Below are 17,500 nucleotides of genomic sequence, written 5' to 3'. Positions count from 1 at the left end.
CGTAAGGTAAAGTCTGCTTACAATCCAAGGGGCCCATTAGGCCGGCGCTTATCCTGGTTTCTGTAGCATGAAGCGACTAGGAGTATTTCTACTCCCCCTCCCCTCCCCCACACCTTCCTGGATAGGATGCTAGTCCATCGCAGGGCTACCCCCACCATTAAATTTGCCGGACCATGAGAGTAAAGTGTCTTGCCCAAGAACACAACACAATGTCCCCGGCCAGGGCCCGAACCCTGGGCACTCACTCCGAAGTCGAGCGCACTACCCATGACGCTACCGAGCCTCCCAACGTTCAACGTGAACTATATTTTATATTTTGGATAGCGTCCTATCCACTGGATACAGCAATTATTGAGCAAATGGGGTCTGATCTACCAAACAAAATAACTGGGTAAAATTATGTTTATTTGGCTTTTTGGCATTGAAGCATTGAGACAGCGAATAACTCAGAGCTGAGAATCGGACAGTATTCAGTTACCTTTTAATCATCTGAGTAACGTTTTAATTTTAAAATGATAACTGAGAATTTTGTAGTTACTGTCATGCTTTAAAAATATAAAATAAAATTTGTTTTAGCATCATTCACAAATAAGCTGGCTCTTCGTGGCATTAACCTTTACAGAACGTTGCTATGTGTTTCAAAGCTTGCATTACTTACAGCTACATAGTTAACCAGACTCGTTTTAAAACAAGTTAAAGTGCTTTATCACCATTTTTATTTTTGGTAGTTAAAGTCGAGATCTCCCCTCCAGTTCTTTTTTCGAAATTCAAGGTTTGGCAACAGCGAATGGGAACTGAATTTTATTCTCTTTCACACTTGGTTTTGACTTGTATTAAGTTGTATGATCTTGAAGTTAATTAACGGCTATTATCGATACCTACGTTGTCTTTTAACCTTAATTTTCATCTGAATTTTTGAACATCTTTCAACAAGTGGGATGTGTGCGCGCACCGGTGGCTCAGTTGGTTGAGCACCGGGCTGTCACGCGGGAGGTCGTAAGTTCAACTCCCGGACCAACACTCAGGGTCTTTAAATAATTGAGGAGAAAGTGCTGCCTTTGTAATTACATCTGCAAATGGTTAGACTTTCTAGTCTTCTCGGATAAGGACGATAAGCCGGAGGTCCCGTCTCACAACCCTTCAATGGTCATAATCCTGTGGGACGTAAAAGAACCCGCACACTTGTCGCAAAGAGTAGGGCATGTAGTGCCCGGTGTTGTGGTCTGTCTTCTATGGTGTATCATGGTTGGGGGGGGGGGGGGGTAAATGCTCGGAGAAATTAGCTACACCAAGCTACTCTAAAAATCCGAGGGTAAATAAAGATATATGATATATATGACAACTAGGCCTACTATATAGTGATGACCTTTCTCGTATTCTAGATTGCGGATATATTTGGTTATTTGAAATTTATTTCATAGAAATGAGACAAAATTGTATAGTTGGTTAATTCAAGAAATAATGATAATAAGTAGGCATTTTTGTAGCGCCTTTATCCAGTGTCCAAAGGCGCTTTACAAAAATAAAAATCAAAAGTAAAAACTAGATCCAAGAAAAAAAAAAACGTGTCAATAATAACTATATACTTGAACAAATAAGTCCTTAAGCTTAGATTTAAACATGCACACATTCACATTAGGGCTTATATCTAGTGGCAAATTATTCTATAATTTAGGAGCTGCAACGGAAAAAGCTCTACCACCATAACTCTTGAGATTGTACCGATGAACATTTAAAACATAATTATCAGATGATCGAAGCCTGCGAGTAGGAATACGAAGCTCAAGCCTATCACACATACATGTATAGAGGGGAACTAAATCATTGCAGAGCATTATGGGTTGGGAGCAATTTATCCTGTAAACTATACGCTTCTCAATCGGTAGCCAATGAAGCTGACGTAACACTGACGTAACTGGGTCGTATTTACGACCACCAACAACCAACCAAGCAGCACAATTCTGAAGGTGAAGCCAATAAGTAGCGAATTACAGTGGTCCAACTTACAAGTAACAAACGCGTGAATTAGAGTCTCAATATTCGCTTGAGACAAATATCGCTTAATTCTAGCAATATTCCTAATGTGAAAAAAAGCAGATTTACAAATAGCAGCGACGTGAGACTCAAGTGTCATGTTGTCATCGAAGACGGTTTCCAAATTTCTCGCGGATGAAGTAGGTACTACATGCTCATCGGCAACAAGTAAACTGAGATCAAACTGTTGGTGAGGGCGGTGTGGCGCTCCAATGACTAGCACCTCCGTTTTACTATTATTAAGCTTAAGCTTATTAGATAGCATCCACTTATTTATATCATATCACTAATGCAGGCCTCAATGCAGGAAAGAGCAGAAAGTTTGTCAACCATCGAAGATGACTCAAATGAAAGATAAATTTGCGTGTAGAAGAGAAAACACATCCCATGAAATCTAACTATGTCCGCCAACGGTGACGTGTACAGTTAATACAAAATAGGTCCTAAGACTGAGCCTTGAGGTACACCACAAAAAAGATCTGGACTAGTGGACTTTCCATCCCGAACCATCACAAACTGCTTTCTATTAGTGAGTTGAGATTTAAATCAGGAAAGTGCTTTGCTCTTAATACCGAAACGATGTGACAATCGCTGGAAAAGAATAGAATGATCAACGGTATCAAAGGCTGCAGATAGATCTAACAGAACAAGGAGAACAGAGCGGCGACTATCAATAGCTCGCAGGATATCATTTTGAACTCTAAGCAAAGCTGTTTCAGTACTATGCAATTTCTTGTATGCAGACTGGAAAACTTCACCTAGATCATTTCTTAAAGTATAGCTAGTTAACTGATGAGCAGCAGCCTTTTCAATTAATTTGGAAGTAAACATTAGATTCGAAATCGGTCTAAAATTACTAAAAACCTCAAAGTCAGAATTCACCTTCTTCAATAAAGGGATCAACAGCGCTTCCTTGAGAACATCCTCAACAGTTCCTGTCTCCAACGAAAGATTGATCATTTTAGTAATCACGGGCAGAAGGTCAAAATGGCAGAATTTGAGCACACACACAGGAAATGGATCCAAAGCACACTACTTTATAGAACCAGTCTTGATAAGATGATTCACTTCTTCAACCGACACCTCTTCAAAGCTGGTCAACTGGAAAGGTGCCGCATCGCAAGCATCACTAGAGAGGTTATTACGGATATTTTGCTATTAAAGAAATCTGCGAATCTCTTGGCTCAATCCACATCAGAAGAAGGAGGATAGCTCAGTTCAGCTTTCTTGTGCAGTAATTTATCCACAGTTTGAAAACAGTTTTTACTGTTCCAGACAATTTTTTTCAAGGCTTAAACGCATTAAAAAGCATTTTTTCGGATTCCTGTGCTGTTTTGACCGAGGGACGAAGTCCTGGCCTGAAGACGCAGCAGGAGTAACTCACTTCGCATTCACGCGCTATACTGACACAGTAAGTGACAGTATAAGTTCTGTTATGTATTAAATAATTTAAATAGTGATATTTCTCTTGAATGTAAAGATTATGTAAAGTTCCTGGGAATGCTCATCGATAAAAACTTGACCTGAACTTATCATACCGATTATATTGCCTCTAAAATTAGCAAAGTTATTAGAATTATGTAAAGGTTAAAAAACAAGCAGCAGTGCTTTATTGGTGTTTTGAAACCCGTTAAAACACGTGCTGCGAGTTTTTTGAACGGCTTCAAAAACATTCCACAAAGAGCGTGTCCCTCTGAACTAAAAAAAATGGTTCAAATTGTGAGAGGTGAATATTAGCATACAAGTAAAACAAGCTGTGCCTTATTAGTATTCTTTATATAAAGAATACTAACGAGGAGTGTTTTATCAGGATATAAAGCTCATACACGTGACGTTTTATCGGTGTTTTGATAGACTGTTAGGCTGTTGTCATGAATTATTAATGAGTTTTTGAATGCACGATTCAGGCACTCCGTCCCTTTAATCAAAATTTACCGTTCTCTGATTTTCCCATCTACTTACTATGGAATTGCTGCCTGGGGCCAAGCTGCACAGGTTTATTTGAGGAAGATCTTTATCTTACAGAAACGAGCTCTTCGGCTGGTAATAGATCTCATGCTATTCTTTCGTTTGTCTCCGCTAATGTTTTACCCCTCAAACTGCTTTATTTTGAAACAGTATGTTCTTTTATGCATGACATATCTACTAATTCTGCGCCTCAGAATATCTGTGATCTTTTCACCTGTTCATCCGACCGGCGTTCATTCATATAACGCTAGATTTTCTGATGTTGGTAACTTACATGTTAATATATCAAGAGTGAGTATTCGACTTAATTCGCTTTCCATTTTTGGAGCTAAGCTATGGGATTGCCTGAAGCCTGACTTGCGCAAACTTAAAAACAAAATTCACCCATTTTTACTTGCAGTGCTTGGTAATGAGGATGATTATGTTGATGTCTCAACGTTAATCTTAAAAATTACTAGTTATCATTAATCACACCTTAGTTATCATTATTACTTTCTTATGTTTCATCATAGTTAATGCATGAAGATGGTTATGAAACTCGACAAGTTCCTTTGTTTCATGTTTTTGTCCGTATTTTTGGCCTTGACCCTGCACAAAACGCACCTTTTTTCGAGAAGATAACCAATCAAATCCTTCGATTAAATTATGCGCAACTAATTTGCAAACCCGTGCGAAGCGAAAACAAAAGATTGTGCAGGGTCACGGTCAATTCAACATCGATTGCGACAACATTGTTCTCGCTTTTGAAGGTTCTAAGGTTTCATAACCAGTCCCTCGATTAACTATATATGGTTTCATGTCGTAAATGCTAGCTATCTGTGAATGTGTGTGTACAGGGTGTTTCAGAAGTTCTTTCCGATTGAAAATTGCATTTTGTCGCAAAATTTAATGTAATTTTAGGCAAATTGAAACTGATTCAGTTAGTAAATTTATCTAAATAATTGTTCAAAGGAATTTCAATTCTAAGATTTGAATACATGACAATACTTTTGAAATTTCGCGCCCAATGTGCAAGCGCGCGTGCTTTGTCCCGTCATATTTTCACCGCACATTGCCTGTTCGAATTTATTACCTTTGTTTTGGATTTTCTCTGCTCTTTCACGTAAATCACAGTCACTGTCAGGCAGTCACTGTTTGTGCTAGAGCTCAGGCAGCTATTTTTCGGTATTCTGACTATTCAGTCAAAGAAATTGCCAAATTGTTTAAAAAGGCCGAACGATAGATGAACGAGTGGTCAAAAAGAAAATCCTTCGAAGACAAACCAAGGAGTGGACGGCCGTCTGTTTTGACAAACTATGCAAGAAATGTAATCGAGAAAGCTATGTATAAGCTTAATAATTCAACAAGAAAGATTGTTAAAAATCACAATATCAACGTTTGGAACACAACGGCATAGAGATATATGACCAACAAAGGGTAGAAAGCGTTCAAGCGAAAAAAGAAGATACCACTGTTAAGTGAGAAGCAAAGAAGTCCTCGTTTGAAATTTTCCAGGAAATACTCCAAGCTCACGGCGGAGGATTGGGAGACCTTCTTATTTACAGATTAGTGTTGTAAGTATCAAGTTCATCACCCGAATCCAGAAAACCAGCTTCATCATTTTCTTGTACACCGGAATCAGGCGAGCTTTCTTCCAATCGGTGAAGGTTTCTCCGAGGTTTGCGCAGAATGAGAATAAGCTAGTCAAGGGTGAGACAATAGCAGGCTCAGCTAGTTTTAACAATTTTGGTGGAATGTCGTCTGGACCTGCTGATTTATTCGGTTTAATAGGTCTTAGTCTGCGCCAGACCGTATCCTCGCAGACGGTGATATCAGTCGCTCTGCTGTGGAAAATAGCAATTGGCTTGTCCAAGTCTAGTACCGATATTAGAAAAGTCTGCCTTTTCTGTATCATTCACGGCAAGGCTTCCATCCTCCCTCTTTAATGGACCAATTCTATTTTTTCTGACTGCATTTGTCGCTTCCGCAATTAAATTCCAGTAAGCCGTTGCAGACTTAGCTTCAGCTGACTTGTCGTTCAAGTACTGTGCCTTAGCGATTCTTATCTGAGATGTAATCTCATTTCTTACTTTCTTGTACCTAGCATAAATTTCTTGGTCTTTAGTGCTAACCGCTCTTTTAAACAACTTAAACCTTAAATTCATCTTTCGTCTGATCTCATTGTTTATCCAAGGAGAAGATTGACTTCGGGTCTTGACGCGCTTCATAGGTGCATGTAGATCGCAGATATTTTTGAATAACTTGTCCCAAGCCCGTAGAACATCACCCTTTTCCTCGAAAACCTGAGCTACTTGAAATGGCGCAGCTATAATATCAGCCCGGAATTGATCAGCCTGAAACTGTTTGTAGTTTCTAACATTTATCACGTTTGGCGGCGGCCTTTTGAGCTTAAAATTAAGAGCTGCATAAATTAGGCAATGGTCTGAAAGTCCCAAAGGTAGAACGCCTTTGCGGTTGATTAAGTTGGGCTTTGTTGTAACTATCAAATCAATTAATGTGCTTGATCCAGGTGTGATCCTTGTAGGCTTGTTGACAATGTTTTGCATGTCGAAAAGCTGAAACAAGGTCAACAGTCTTCTCGTTTTAGGATGAATTTCAGATTCTGTTTTGCTGTCAATACCTAGAAGGTCACAGTTAAAATCACCAAGTAGAATGATAGTGTCAGATTTCATCCACGCCTTCTCAAAGACACCATATATGTCCTCGAAGTTCGGAAATTCAAGTCAGTCCTATCTGTAAATAACTGACAATAATGTAGAAGTAGTAGGAAATTTAATCTGGACCCAAATTGCCTCAAGATCTTTTGAGGCCAAATCTTTACCATTTGTCACCTTCAAATATTCAGCACAGAACATGATACATTCACTCACCTCCCTTGCATTTAGTCCTGTCCTGTCCGGCGGAAGATCTTCATCCCATCTATGTTCAAATGGCTATTAGAAATTGAGCTGTCCAGATGCGTTTCTTTTATGGCAATTATATCGAAACGACAAATGCTTTGTAGTACTCTTAGCTCGTCGATCTTGTTGCGGATACTACAGACATTCAGATGAGCAATTTTTAAGTCCTTAGTTAAGGAGTTGAGAAGTTGGGCAGCTTGTTGAAGATAATTTTCATCGTCATCCCCAGAGTACGCTTTGTTTAGCGAAACTGCGATATCATAATTAAGATCATTGTGAGTGCTGTTCACCTCTGTTAGAGTCTCATTCAGTCCGGTTTGGTCGAGAAAAGAACCGCTGAGTTTAGGGAGAGAACAAAAAGCACACTCCCAATCAAGGTGATGGTTTTCCAAATAATATTGCTTGCTCATACCTATGTATCTTGCGTGAAACCATTGATCGCACGTGGCACACAAAATGGCGTCCTGGTTACTTCGGACGGACTTCTGACATTCGCCGCAGGGGAACTTTTTATGGATTGGGATGGACATCACCAGAGAACTTGATTAGTTGGAATGAGCATATTCCTGACACATCGTAAGGAACACGACAAGCCATGAACGCTCTTCTTGTCCGTGTATTTGGAACTGTCGAGAAGCTTGGAAGAAAGCCGGTCTCTGCCCGAATCCAGAAAACCAAATCGTATGGGGCTCTCAGGAGTGCGACGTTCCCCCGGCATACCAGTTGAAACAAACCACGACGGCTACGGCGACGAAAGCGTCACTTCAAATTACAAGTTTGAGCTGTTCTAAGTATTTCATGATTATTCCATCTTGGTTATATTATACAATATGGGCGAAGTGTCCTATAAATGGATTGAAATGGACGGATTTGAAGTAAAATTTGAGACTGAAAGATTCACTGTAGTTTGTCCACGTTGTCGTCAAAACCTTAAATTTTTGTCATTTCACGTAGTGGTTTTGACGAGTACGGGACAGGAACGTACAAAAGTGCGTGACGCACGTACATTACAATCATTTTGGTTCCTTTGACCAATAATATTACTGCTTTTTGGCGCTGTCGTTGCCGTAGACTTCGTCAAATGACGGGTTGTGGTCTGACGAAGTTAAACATCTTTCAGGGGAGTAGCCAGGGGGGTCCTGGGGTGCCCGTGACCCCCCTCCCCCCTTGTGGCAGTCAACGACATAATACAAACCATATCTGTGAGACTAGAACAGAGAAATTTATGTCATCTGCAACTTGCTTCATGTACTATTGATCTCAGACGTCCGTGGACAAGGGCTTTTTTTCAGCCCACTTCACAGACCGTTGATTTCAGGCAGAGTTTACACGAAAGCGGTTCACATCGGCACGGTTCCATGACTTCGAAACCGCGTCAAAATCGATGCGAAACCGTTTTCGCCAGAAAATCAAAGTCGTGATGTTATAAGTGAGTGCTGCACTATGTGCTAAATTCACTATTTTGAATTGAACAATGCAAATTTCGCACCAAAATAGTAACCGTATTCAAATCGATGCGGTTTCACTGTTTACATAACAGATGAAACTGCATCGTTTTGAAAACGCTCCACCTTTGGCAGGGGTTTCAAATCGACACGGTTTCGGCAACAGTTTCGATCGGTGTCGTGTAAACAGAAGATGTGACTGGCATCGAAACTACGCGGTTACAAATGAAACCGCATTCGTGTAAACGCTGCCTCAGTCTTAAGTTAAAAAAATTCTGATCACGTGATAACACTTTTTGTGGCTCTGCGGTCTCGGAAATACCGATGTCGTGACTCTATTTTCTGTTGCTCTCCCCAAAGAGAAAAGCGCGAGACGGTGTTGACGGCAAGTAAGACCGGCCGAAGCTATTACAGGTAACCCAGGAAAAGTCTTGTCCGAGGAAATAAGAAGCAGGTGAAAAATTTTCTTCAGGTTGTTTCTTTCCAAACCACAGAGGCACAAAAGTGTTAGCACGTGATGATATTTTGTTAACCGCAGACTGAAATCAATGCCCTTGTCGCCCTTGTCCAAGGACGTCTGCGATCGATAGTATTCAGCCATTTTATAGGTTGCACTCGCTGCTCATCCGAAAAATTTTCACTTTCACCAAAAACACCGTGGATGACCAGTAAGTACCTAGGGTATGGGAGAATGTGACCCCCCTTTTGAAAAATCCTAGCTACGCCCCTGTCTTACCCAGTAGCCAGACCTCCATGTACTAAATCAAAGAAATTCTAGAAAACAGAAGTGAAACCGTCAACTAACCTCAAGGCAGCAGGTTACAAAAGGACCGACGAAAAGACAGCTGTTTAGCTCAAAGAAGGCAATGACCTTCGTGCAGGACAGAGCGCCGGCCCACACTTCAAAGGTGGATCAGACATGGTGTCAGAAAAATTTGCCAAACTTTTATACCCATGGTCGACTTGCCGGCAAACTTGCCTGATCTGAACATCATTGACGAGACAACGTACAAAGACCAAGCCCCTGAAACACTGCACTAGCTGAGAAGGAGACTAAGGTTTGGGCGAAAAAATGCCAACTCTAGACACGATTAATGAGCTCACGCGTTTTTATGCCCTGCCGCTTAGAAAATATCATTTAAAATAAAAGAGGCCATACTGGTTACTAATATTTAAGTTAATCGATGTAAAATCCACAAGGAATAACATAGTTAATTTTCCAAGAGGTAGTTGTAGTAATTACTGAAATATAAGGCAACAAAATATCGGAACGAACTTTTGAAACACCCTGTATACCTATTTATTTTATTTTTATTTTGGTTCTTTATTTCTTTACCTGTTTTACTATTAACTTGATTGTAAGTTACATAGCCCGCCTCGATTATCTTTGCTATGTGCGGGCTGTGTATTTCTTCAATTTGTTAAATTTAAACATTGAAATAAAATGATGATGATGATGATGATGATGATGATGATGACAACAATTTATTTATCATGTATAGATGTCGATGATATACCGGGATTCAGTTTCTTGTTCATGAAATTTGATATCTTCGTCGTGCAAGATGAATCTGTAACATATGTTTATGACTTATTAAACGTCAGCATTAAAGTGTTAATGCACACTAGATATTTTTGATGATTCAAGACATTTTACAGGGAAAATCGAAAGAAACGTAAGTAACTTTATTTCAACTCGGGTTGATGAGGCTGATTAGGCCCCTAGCAAATACATGGTAATACGCCGAGAAAAGTGAAATAAATAAATAAATAAAAATTTTATATGTATATATACATGATCAATTAATAACTAACATTCTAACTATACCAGCAGAGCGATAGATTCGATATGATTGCCTTCCAGATGATTAATTCTTTTATTATGCATGTTCTGTTTATGTAAATAAGAGAATTCTGTATCAGATATACAGATATTGATTAATCAAACATTTTTTTGTTTTCCCCACATGAATTATTAATGAATTTCATAAGACACTGTTATCATTCACATGTGAGGATATTGATGTCGTCGTAGTTACAGATATAATAATATATCTTCATACCATAATATAAGTGCATCCTGTTCATGCGTGAATTCATGTGGCTGTTGATGTCATTACTGTAAGATACGAAGACAGTGAAGCTACCTTCGGCTTTCTTCAGTAAAGGTGATCAATTTTCGATGCTTTTAAAATGAATAAAAACTGATATGTCTCGGATTTGGATTGTTATTATCTGTATAGTAAACAGAACGTGGTATATGACCGCGCGGGGATACGATTTTTTTCTTCTTGCGCTGATGTATCTCTCACTCGTTTTCTGCACTGACCGTCGTGAGATGTACTATCAGCACTCTTAGGACACTTTCCATTTGACAGAACTGACCGGCCAGACTAGGCATTTGGAAGGACTAACTCTACAACGCCTTTAAATTAACACACTTTGAGGATGACAGATACTCCTCCAGAAGAATGCGAGGGGTTATCATGCAAGTGTTCCTTCTAATTGTTGCATTTTCTTTGCAAACTGATGTGTCTGGCCGGGTAGTTCTGACAAAGGGAAAGCACCCTAAGATAAAGACAAGTTCGTATTCCCGGCGGTCATGTAATATCATCCTCTATTTATTAATGCTTTTAAGGCTCTTTATAGAGCAAAGAGAAATAATAACCACTTTTTGAAAGAGATTTTTTGTGACATGCAGAATAAAGTCAAGGAAAGTGGGTTCCGCTTCAGGAGCTTGTTTCTTCACGCATATCACAAAAATCCAATTCAATAATTATTGTTTAATCAAGTATTGTTTTAGAGACAGATGTCAAGCCACAAAAGCACTATTTCCCTACTTCGTCAGTAGGGAAATAATATTATCATTCTCTTGTTAACTTTCGGTTTGAAAGCCAAAAGTTATTGTAAATCACTCCATAATGTCCACCGAATGAATGAATAAACATTAAACGCAAATGTTGCCTGGAATGTATAATTGTTTTAAAACTAGATGTAAACATAGTTAGTAGAGGTTTAAAACTATTGTAGTTTTACTTGCTCTTATTGCCACAATCCGAAACACTTCAACTAAAAAAATGAAAAAGAAAAAACGTTTAAAGCATTCTAAACATAACCAAGAATGAACTCTAACGAGAATCTCATGAATCCGCTGAAATGAATTACTTAAACTTTTTGTGCCATCATTTCATGGAGTGACTCATAGATCTGGTGTGCAGTTATGTTGATTTGTATTCACACCTTTTTTAGCCTCAAGATCAGCTGAAAAAGGTCAGGAATGTCGAGCGCCTGTTGAAGATCGTATCTACAGGGGAAATCGCAGATATCGCGCCCTCTGCTGGCCCAGCGTGTTGGGAAGACATGTAACCTTGACTCTGCCTTCTTTGACTGCATTCGCACTGTATGAAGTGGAAGTTTACTCTGCTCAAAGAGGTATAATATTTACAATATAATAAGCTTGTATTTTCACTGATTTACTCATTTCTGCCCTCCAGCCTTTCTTGATTATAATGTAATTTGGCAAGTTATGCAACTGTTACATCTTTCGCATGCAAAATTACTTTTCTCTTAATGCTCACAAGAGTTCAACTTCATTAAAATATACTGACTGGTAATCCTAGCTGACACAATGAATGTAATTCAGACTAATTCAGGAAATCAACTTTTTGGTAAAAGTTAAGAATCCGATCCCATCAACGCGTCGGCCAACACGTCGGCCAACGCGTCGGTCGACACACCACCAACACACTACCGACGCGTCGGCCAACACACTACCGACGCAACGGCCGACACACTACCGATGCGTTGGTCGACACATTACTGACACTTTGGTCGACATGCACACTACAGACTCTACTCTTTAGAATTTTGTTATTTCTTTCAGTTGAAAGCAAGAACAACTTCATAAGGAACGACGAAAACGTGATAGGCAAATAGCCGCCATTTTTAAAATGAAACACTAGTACCTAGGTCTTCTCGATGTTTTGGAAAGGGTCGGTTACCAAAGCGGGGAGTTGATTTGCAAGTCGACCGACATGCTTATTTTTCGTTCATTATAAAGGATTGGGAAGTTTAAACTCTTTATTGATCATTGACTTTTTAATATGTGGTGGCTCCTAAAGGAGAAACCCGAAACTTTCAGTTAAAAGGATCGAGCAGGAGTGGCAAAGGCAGCTGGGCGATCTGTTGCCGTTTGTGAAACGACTTCGCATCGCGAAGAGGCTGTTGCCGATGGCGTTAGAAGATGCCATGCGTTTGCCAGAGTGAAAACTGGGTTCTAATAACACTTGTCATAATGGGAACTGGGTTCTAATATTATGAAATACAAGATGGCAGTCAAAAGTAAATTTCTTATTTTCATATCGAAGTGAAAGTTTTCTGTCAAAGACATTTCCGTTCAGTTTGAAAAAGGTATGTTAAGGTGTTCAACAGATCAATAAGGCCCAAATGAGTCACCGACACGCCACTGACGCACCACCAACGCGTCGGCCGACAGTCGACCAACAGTCGACCGACAGTCGACCGACGCGTTGGCCGACGTGATGGCCGACGCGTTGGTGGGATCGGATTCTTAACTTTTACCAACTATTTTTAGACAACAGCCTATAATAAAGACTGAGACAATTAGACAATCGCTTTAATTGAATATCATTGCTTGAATCATGAACTTCATCTGCATCAAATTCGACTGAAATGCGACCTGTAAATAGTAGGCCTAAATTACCGTCGTTTGTGGTAAATTATGGTGTTTGTGGTAGTTCTTTAGGATCGCGGAGCACGAAGACTAAGTTAAGGAGGCCGCAAAGGGTTTTTATCTCAGAGCACTCGCGTTTAAGCCATGCACTTAAACTGGTCGCGTCAGCTCATGAATCCAAAAGTGTGGACAGCAATAAAAATGCGACCTAAAATCGACCTAAAATCCGATCCCGGTTTGTCCCAGATTTTTCGCATTTGCTATGTAGCCTAAATGAACTAGTGCAGTACGAGTTTCTCTTAAGTAGTTCTTCTTTTGCCTTTTCTGTAATTTGTTTCTTTTTCCTTTAAACAAAGGTTAGCAGATTTCATTTATTTTTATTTTCCTGGCCCGCCTCGATTAGCTTTCGCTACCTGCGGTGCCAGGTCTGTTATTACTATATGTTACGAGTTCGAACGTTTTGAGGAAAGGTAGCTTGCAAAGTAAACTGAACGCAGGGTTGTCGGAACAACAACAAGAAGATTTATTCCAAAATGAACATAGTTTCCACGAACTAAAACTCTGAACAGCACGTTGAAGAAACACTGCTTCTGTCACACTTGACTAGACATAGCTAACGCCAACTCTCTTCGTTTGTGAAAAACTAGTTAGAAAAACACTCCGCTTGGACTCGTCTACTTATATACTCTCACAATAAACTTCTAGAATTTTCTAAAATAGTAATCAATCTAATTATAGAAAGATTACAAAACATACAGATTTAGAAACCCTTACGTACAAACCTAAATATAAACAAACTACGAACTCTCGCGAAGCTTCTAGACAGTGACGCTAGTCACGCAATACTATTTTTCGTAACACTGTATTATGTGCAAAAATGTAATAAAGTTGTTGTTGTTGTTGTAAATCGCATTTTACAGGTGTTAAGCAATGCGTCGAAATGTCGTTTCTTCGCAAATTCTTTTACAATTTCTTTTCAACGATCTTCAAACGATGTTTTCACAAATAATGCAAGTTCTGCTAGATTAATTTTACGTAAAAGTTTAATGGAATTTTCAAAATATCTTTTAAGGAATTTTGGTCTATTTTTCGAAACAGATTTTAATTAAAAGGACTTTTGGCAGTGTCGTACCGCTGCGATCATGGCAACAGTCGGGGACTTGTGGACAACCTTTAGAATTTGCCTGAAAAAAGTAGTAGACAGATATCAAGATGTTTGTCATCTAAAAGATCTCTGTTGTAATCCTCTTCCTTTTGGAAACTCACTCGTGCCTGTGGAAAACCCTTTAGAGCCTCCGTAACAATCCTCATTAAGATCAATAACTCATTCAAAACTGGGTGGGAGAACCAAAAGTCGCAATCCTGTATGCGCTCATTGGTATGTGAACTTGAAAACGGATTCATTACTCTGCTGTTGAGAAGGGTCCTCTAGCGTAGCGTAAGAGTGTCAAGTCGTTTTGTTAAGAAAGAAGATCATGTTTTTATATTGAAGAAACAGACATGTATGTTTAGCCTAATGCCTTCAAAAACCGAAATTATTATTTACGGAAGCCGTAACTCAGTCCAACTTTTGTAGAATTTGCATGACCATGTCTCGAGGAACAGTAAAGCTTGTTTCTAGCTTACTCATGATATCCAAGAAGTGATGAAGGGACCTCAATTTGACATTTGATTATTTCCCGAATAGAGTCCTCCGAATTAACCGAATTATTGGAGGGTAATGTGAAGTGCTAGTTTCTACCCATGTTGGCCATGTGAGCGTTGGCCCTACTAACGGAATTGGGCCCACACAAGGACAGAGAAAAACTCTGACCAGGGTGGGAATTGAACCCACCACCTTTCGGTTAGATCACCGCTGCTCTACCGAGTGAGCTACAAGGTCAGACGGGAGCAAAGTTGTGGGAATTTAAAGGGGCTAAGTCACGCTATTTTAGGTCACTTTGTTTAATTTTGTTAATTATGAGCTCCAACCGTCAAATTGGCAGAGCAAGAGTCTTTCATTTGCAAAATCACGGCCACATAATTCCAGCTTTGTAAATGACATTTTGATATAGACTGATATAAATTTGAAAAAAGGTGGGCCGACGTTTTTGAAATTTACGCAAATTCAATCCATTTCAATCCTCTCCAGTATGATTGTCCATCCATGTCCCTTCTTGGCTTCCCTGTGTTTTGTTAGAGTTCTTCTATAGTTTTGAACAGTTATTTTGATATTTTAGTCAATTCTATGACCATTCGATAAGCGCTGAAATTGCCTAAAATTGCGTGACCTTGCCCCTTTAAGACGTCAATTTCACGGCAAATGTATATATATATAGTAACGTAGACTTCTCTTCAAAGTGCTCACTTTCATAGAAATCGCATGGTATTCTAGCAGAAGTGAGAAATGTTCTCATAACGAAATCCTCTTTCAAAGTAATTTCAATTTTAATAATATTAATTGGGTCTCTCATCTGTCGAATCATGGATGTCAAAATTGGGCGTGAATCTTCAAACTAGGACATCAATGGTCGAATAGCACAACACACTTTCCTACTCACGTCTCTTTAGTGTTCCACACCCTCGGCAGAATACCTCGTTGTTCCCAAATTCTCTAAATTCCACATTTATGGCAGACGGAACCATCGTGCTTTCTACTGTAAACTCCTTTCAGACAAAACTCCACCATTTTGGAAGCGGGAGAGGCGTGTGACGCAGACTGACTACTGGCCCAACTATCACGTGACAAAAGTTATTTGCAGCTTCAAAATATTTTTGTGTATTTCACAGTGATTCGTGGATTGAAAACTATTTTCGAATTTTTAGAAAAGTTATTTGTGGATCCAATAATTTTAATAGGATTTTTTAAAAGTATTTCAGATGTGAAAAACTCTTCAGCACTGATTTGCCAAAATAATTGTAATTTCCAATTTTTCTTTGGATTTGACAAATATTTTGCGGTTGTCCCTTATCGGCTTTCGTAATTATTACCACACAAGTGAATAGTTCTCTCTGCTGGCGCTGATTGGCTAACTCAGAGTTAATTATCCAATTACTATTCCTCTCCGAGTAGCCGGCGCCGAGATCTTAAATTTTCCGACCACATTTTACACAAATAAAGTAGTTTTTTGGTTCGCCTTTTTTTCAGCTTGTGTGGTGTATACTAAAACGATTATTCACCTTTTCTTCGGTGACTAATTGTTAAATATCAGGTGTCTATAAATTTCAAAGTTGTGCTAGTGAGTATCTTCAACATTTAGAGTCGGACAATTTTCTTTTTATTATTTCTACTGGATTTGCTTACATTGAGGCCTTGTTAGGGGAGTTTTAGTCGTCCCTTATCTCTAAAATTACTGAGGCTGTTATCCCTAAAATTACTTATCAAAACTATCTTGGTTACCCCTTATCCCTACAATTGCTTTGTCAGTTATCCCGTACTCCTAAAACCCCTAATAAGGCCTCTACATTTCAAGTCTGTTGTCACCGAATGAAAAGCCAACCTTTTCCACTGCAGGTCTTCCGGTTCATTATAACCAAGACGACAATTATGCTAATTCTGGATAAATGATTTAGTTGGTACTTGGCTCTAAGTCTTTGCCCATGTATAGTCAGATGCGGTAATGGTGGCACTGCGACTGGACAACGCGGCCAAGAACTTTTATCTGGAAGTAACCACATTAGTTATTGAACTTTTGATGTCATAAACTACAAAGCTGTCAAATCCACTCGTCCTGCTAATATAATCCCTTATTTTTTGTTTAGGCTGTCAGATTCAAGCAATTAGCTGGTTCATTATTGGCAGTTTTCCAGATGACATCGCCTCAGCTTCCTCATCCAGATTTGGTTATGGACCTGAACAGTGTCGACTGTACGGAAATGGTGCGTGGTTACCAAGCACCCAAGGAAATGCTAGCGACTTCTTACAAATCAACCTTGGTTATGAGTTCTACATTTGCGCCACAGCAACTCAAGGAAACCCAACTGATGATCAATGGACAACAAAATACAAGATATATACATTGTTAGACAACATGAACTGGACGACCTACAAAGAGAATGGGACAGAAAAGGTTTGTAATTAACGTTTTAGGGAAGATTTGCCAGACTTCTTTAAACACATTCTATGGGAAAATTCCGGCACCACCTGATGAGGAAATTCCATGTCAGGTTTGACGCGAAAAACCACAGGTACGCCAAGCCAACGATGTAATTTGAGGGGCAGCACTAAAAGCCGGAATCCAGAATCGGGAATCTGAAAACAGGAAACGGAAAACCAGAAAACCGGATTTTGGATTCCGCAATCCGGATTCTGGATTCCGGCTTTTAGTGGTGCCGTAATTTGATCATCACGATCAGTTAAAATTATAAGCGCTTGTATGGGAATTTGAAAACGTGTTTAGGAGTCGAAAATAAAGAACATGAATCCAACAAAGATGACTTACCTTGTCTTTCCGATACCTTATCAATGTTTTTGTGGCGTA

At 39.3% G+C, this 17,500-nt stretch overlaps 2 protein-coding genes across 4 annotated transcripts in view; one reads left to right on the top strand and one right to left on the bottom strand.

Annotated features, from left to right (window-relative positions):
* Positions 1-17,500, bottom strand: part of LOC138024274 (uncharacterized) — an 847,896-nt gene that overhangs the window by 519,462 nt on the left and 310,934 nt on the right. The gene's annotated exons all lie outside the window — the stretch shown is intronic.
* LOC138024763 (uncharacterized) overlaps positions 11,043-17,500 on the top strand; it is a 57,054-nt gene continuing 50,596 nt past the window's right edge. The window contains exons 1-3 of the mRNA XM_068871953.1: positions 11,043-11,064; positions 11,597-11,779; positions 16,782-17,089. Of these exons, the coding sequence (XP_068728054.1) occupies positions 11,043-11,064; positions 11,597-11,779; positions 16,782-17,089 (513 nt within the window). The remainder of the gene's footprint in view (positions 11,065-11,596; positions 11,780-16,781; positions 17,090-17,500) is intronic.

Source organism: Montipora capricornis, chromosome 11 (genome assembly GCF_036669925.1).
Source record: "Montipora capricornis isolate CH-2021 chromosome 11, ASM3666992v2, whole genome shotgun sequence".
In the NCBI taxonomy this organism is placed as follows: Eukaryota; Metazoa; Cnidaria; class Anthozoa; order Scleractinia; family Acroporidae; genus Montipora; species Montipora capricornis.
Note: the sequence above shows the minus strand (reverse complement) of the source record. Positions and strands in the feature narration are given on the sequence as shown.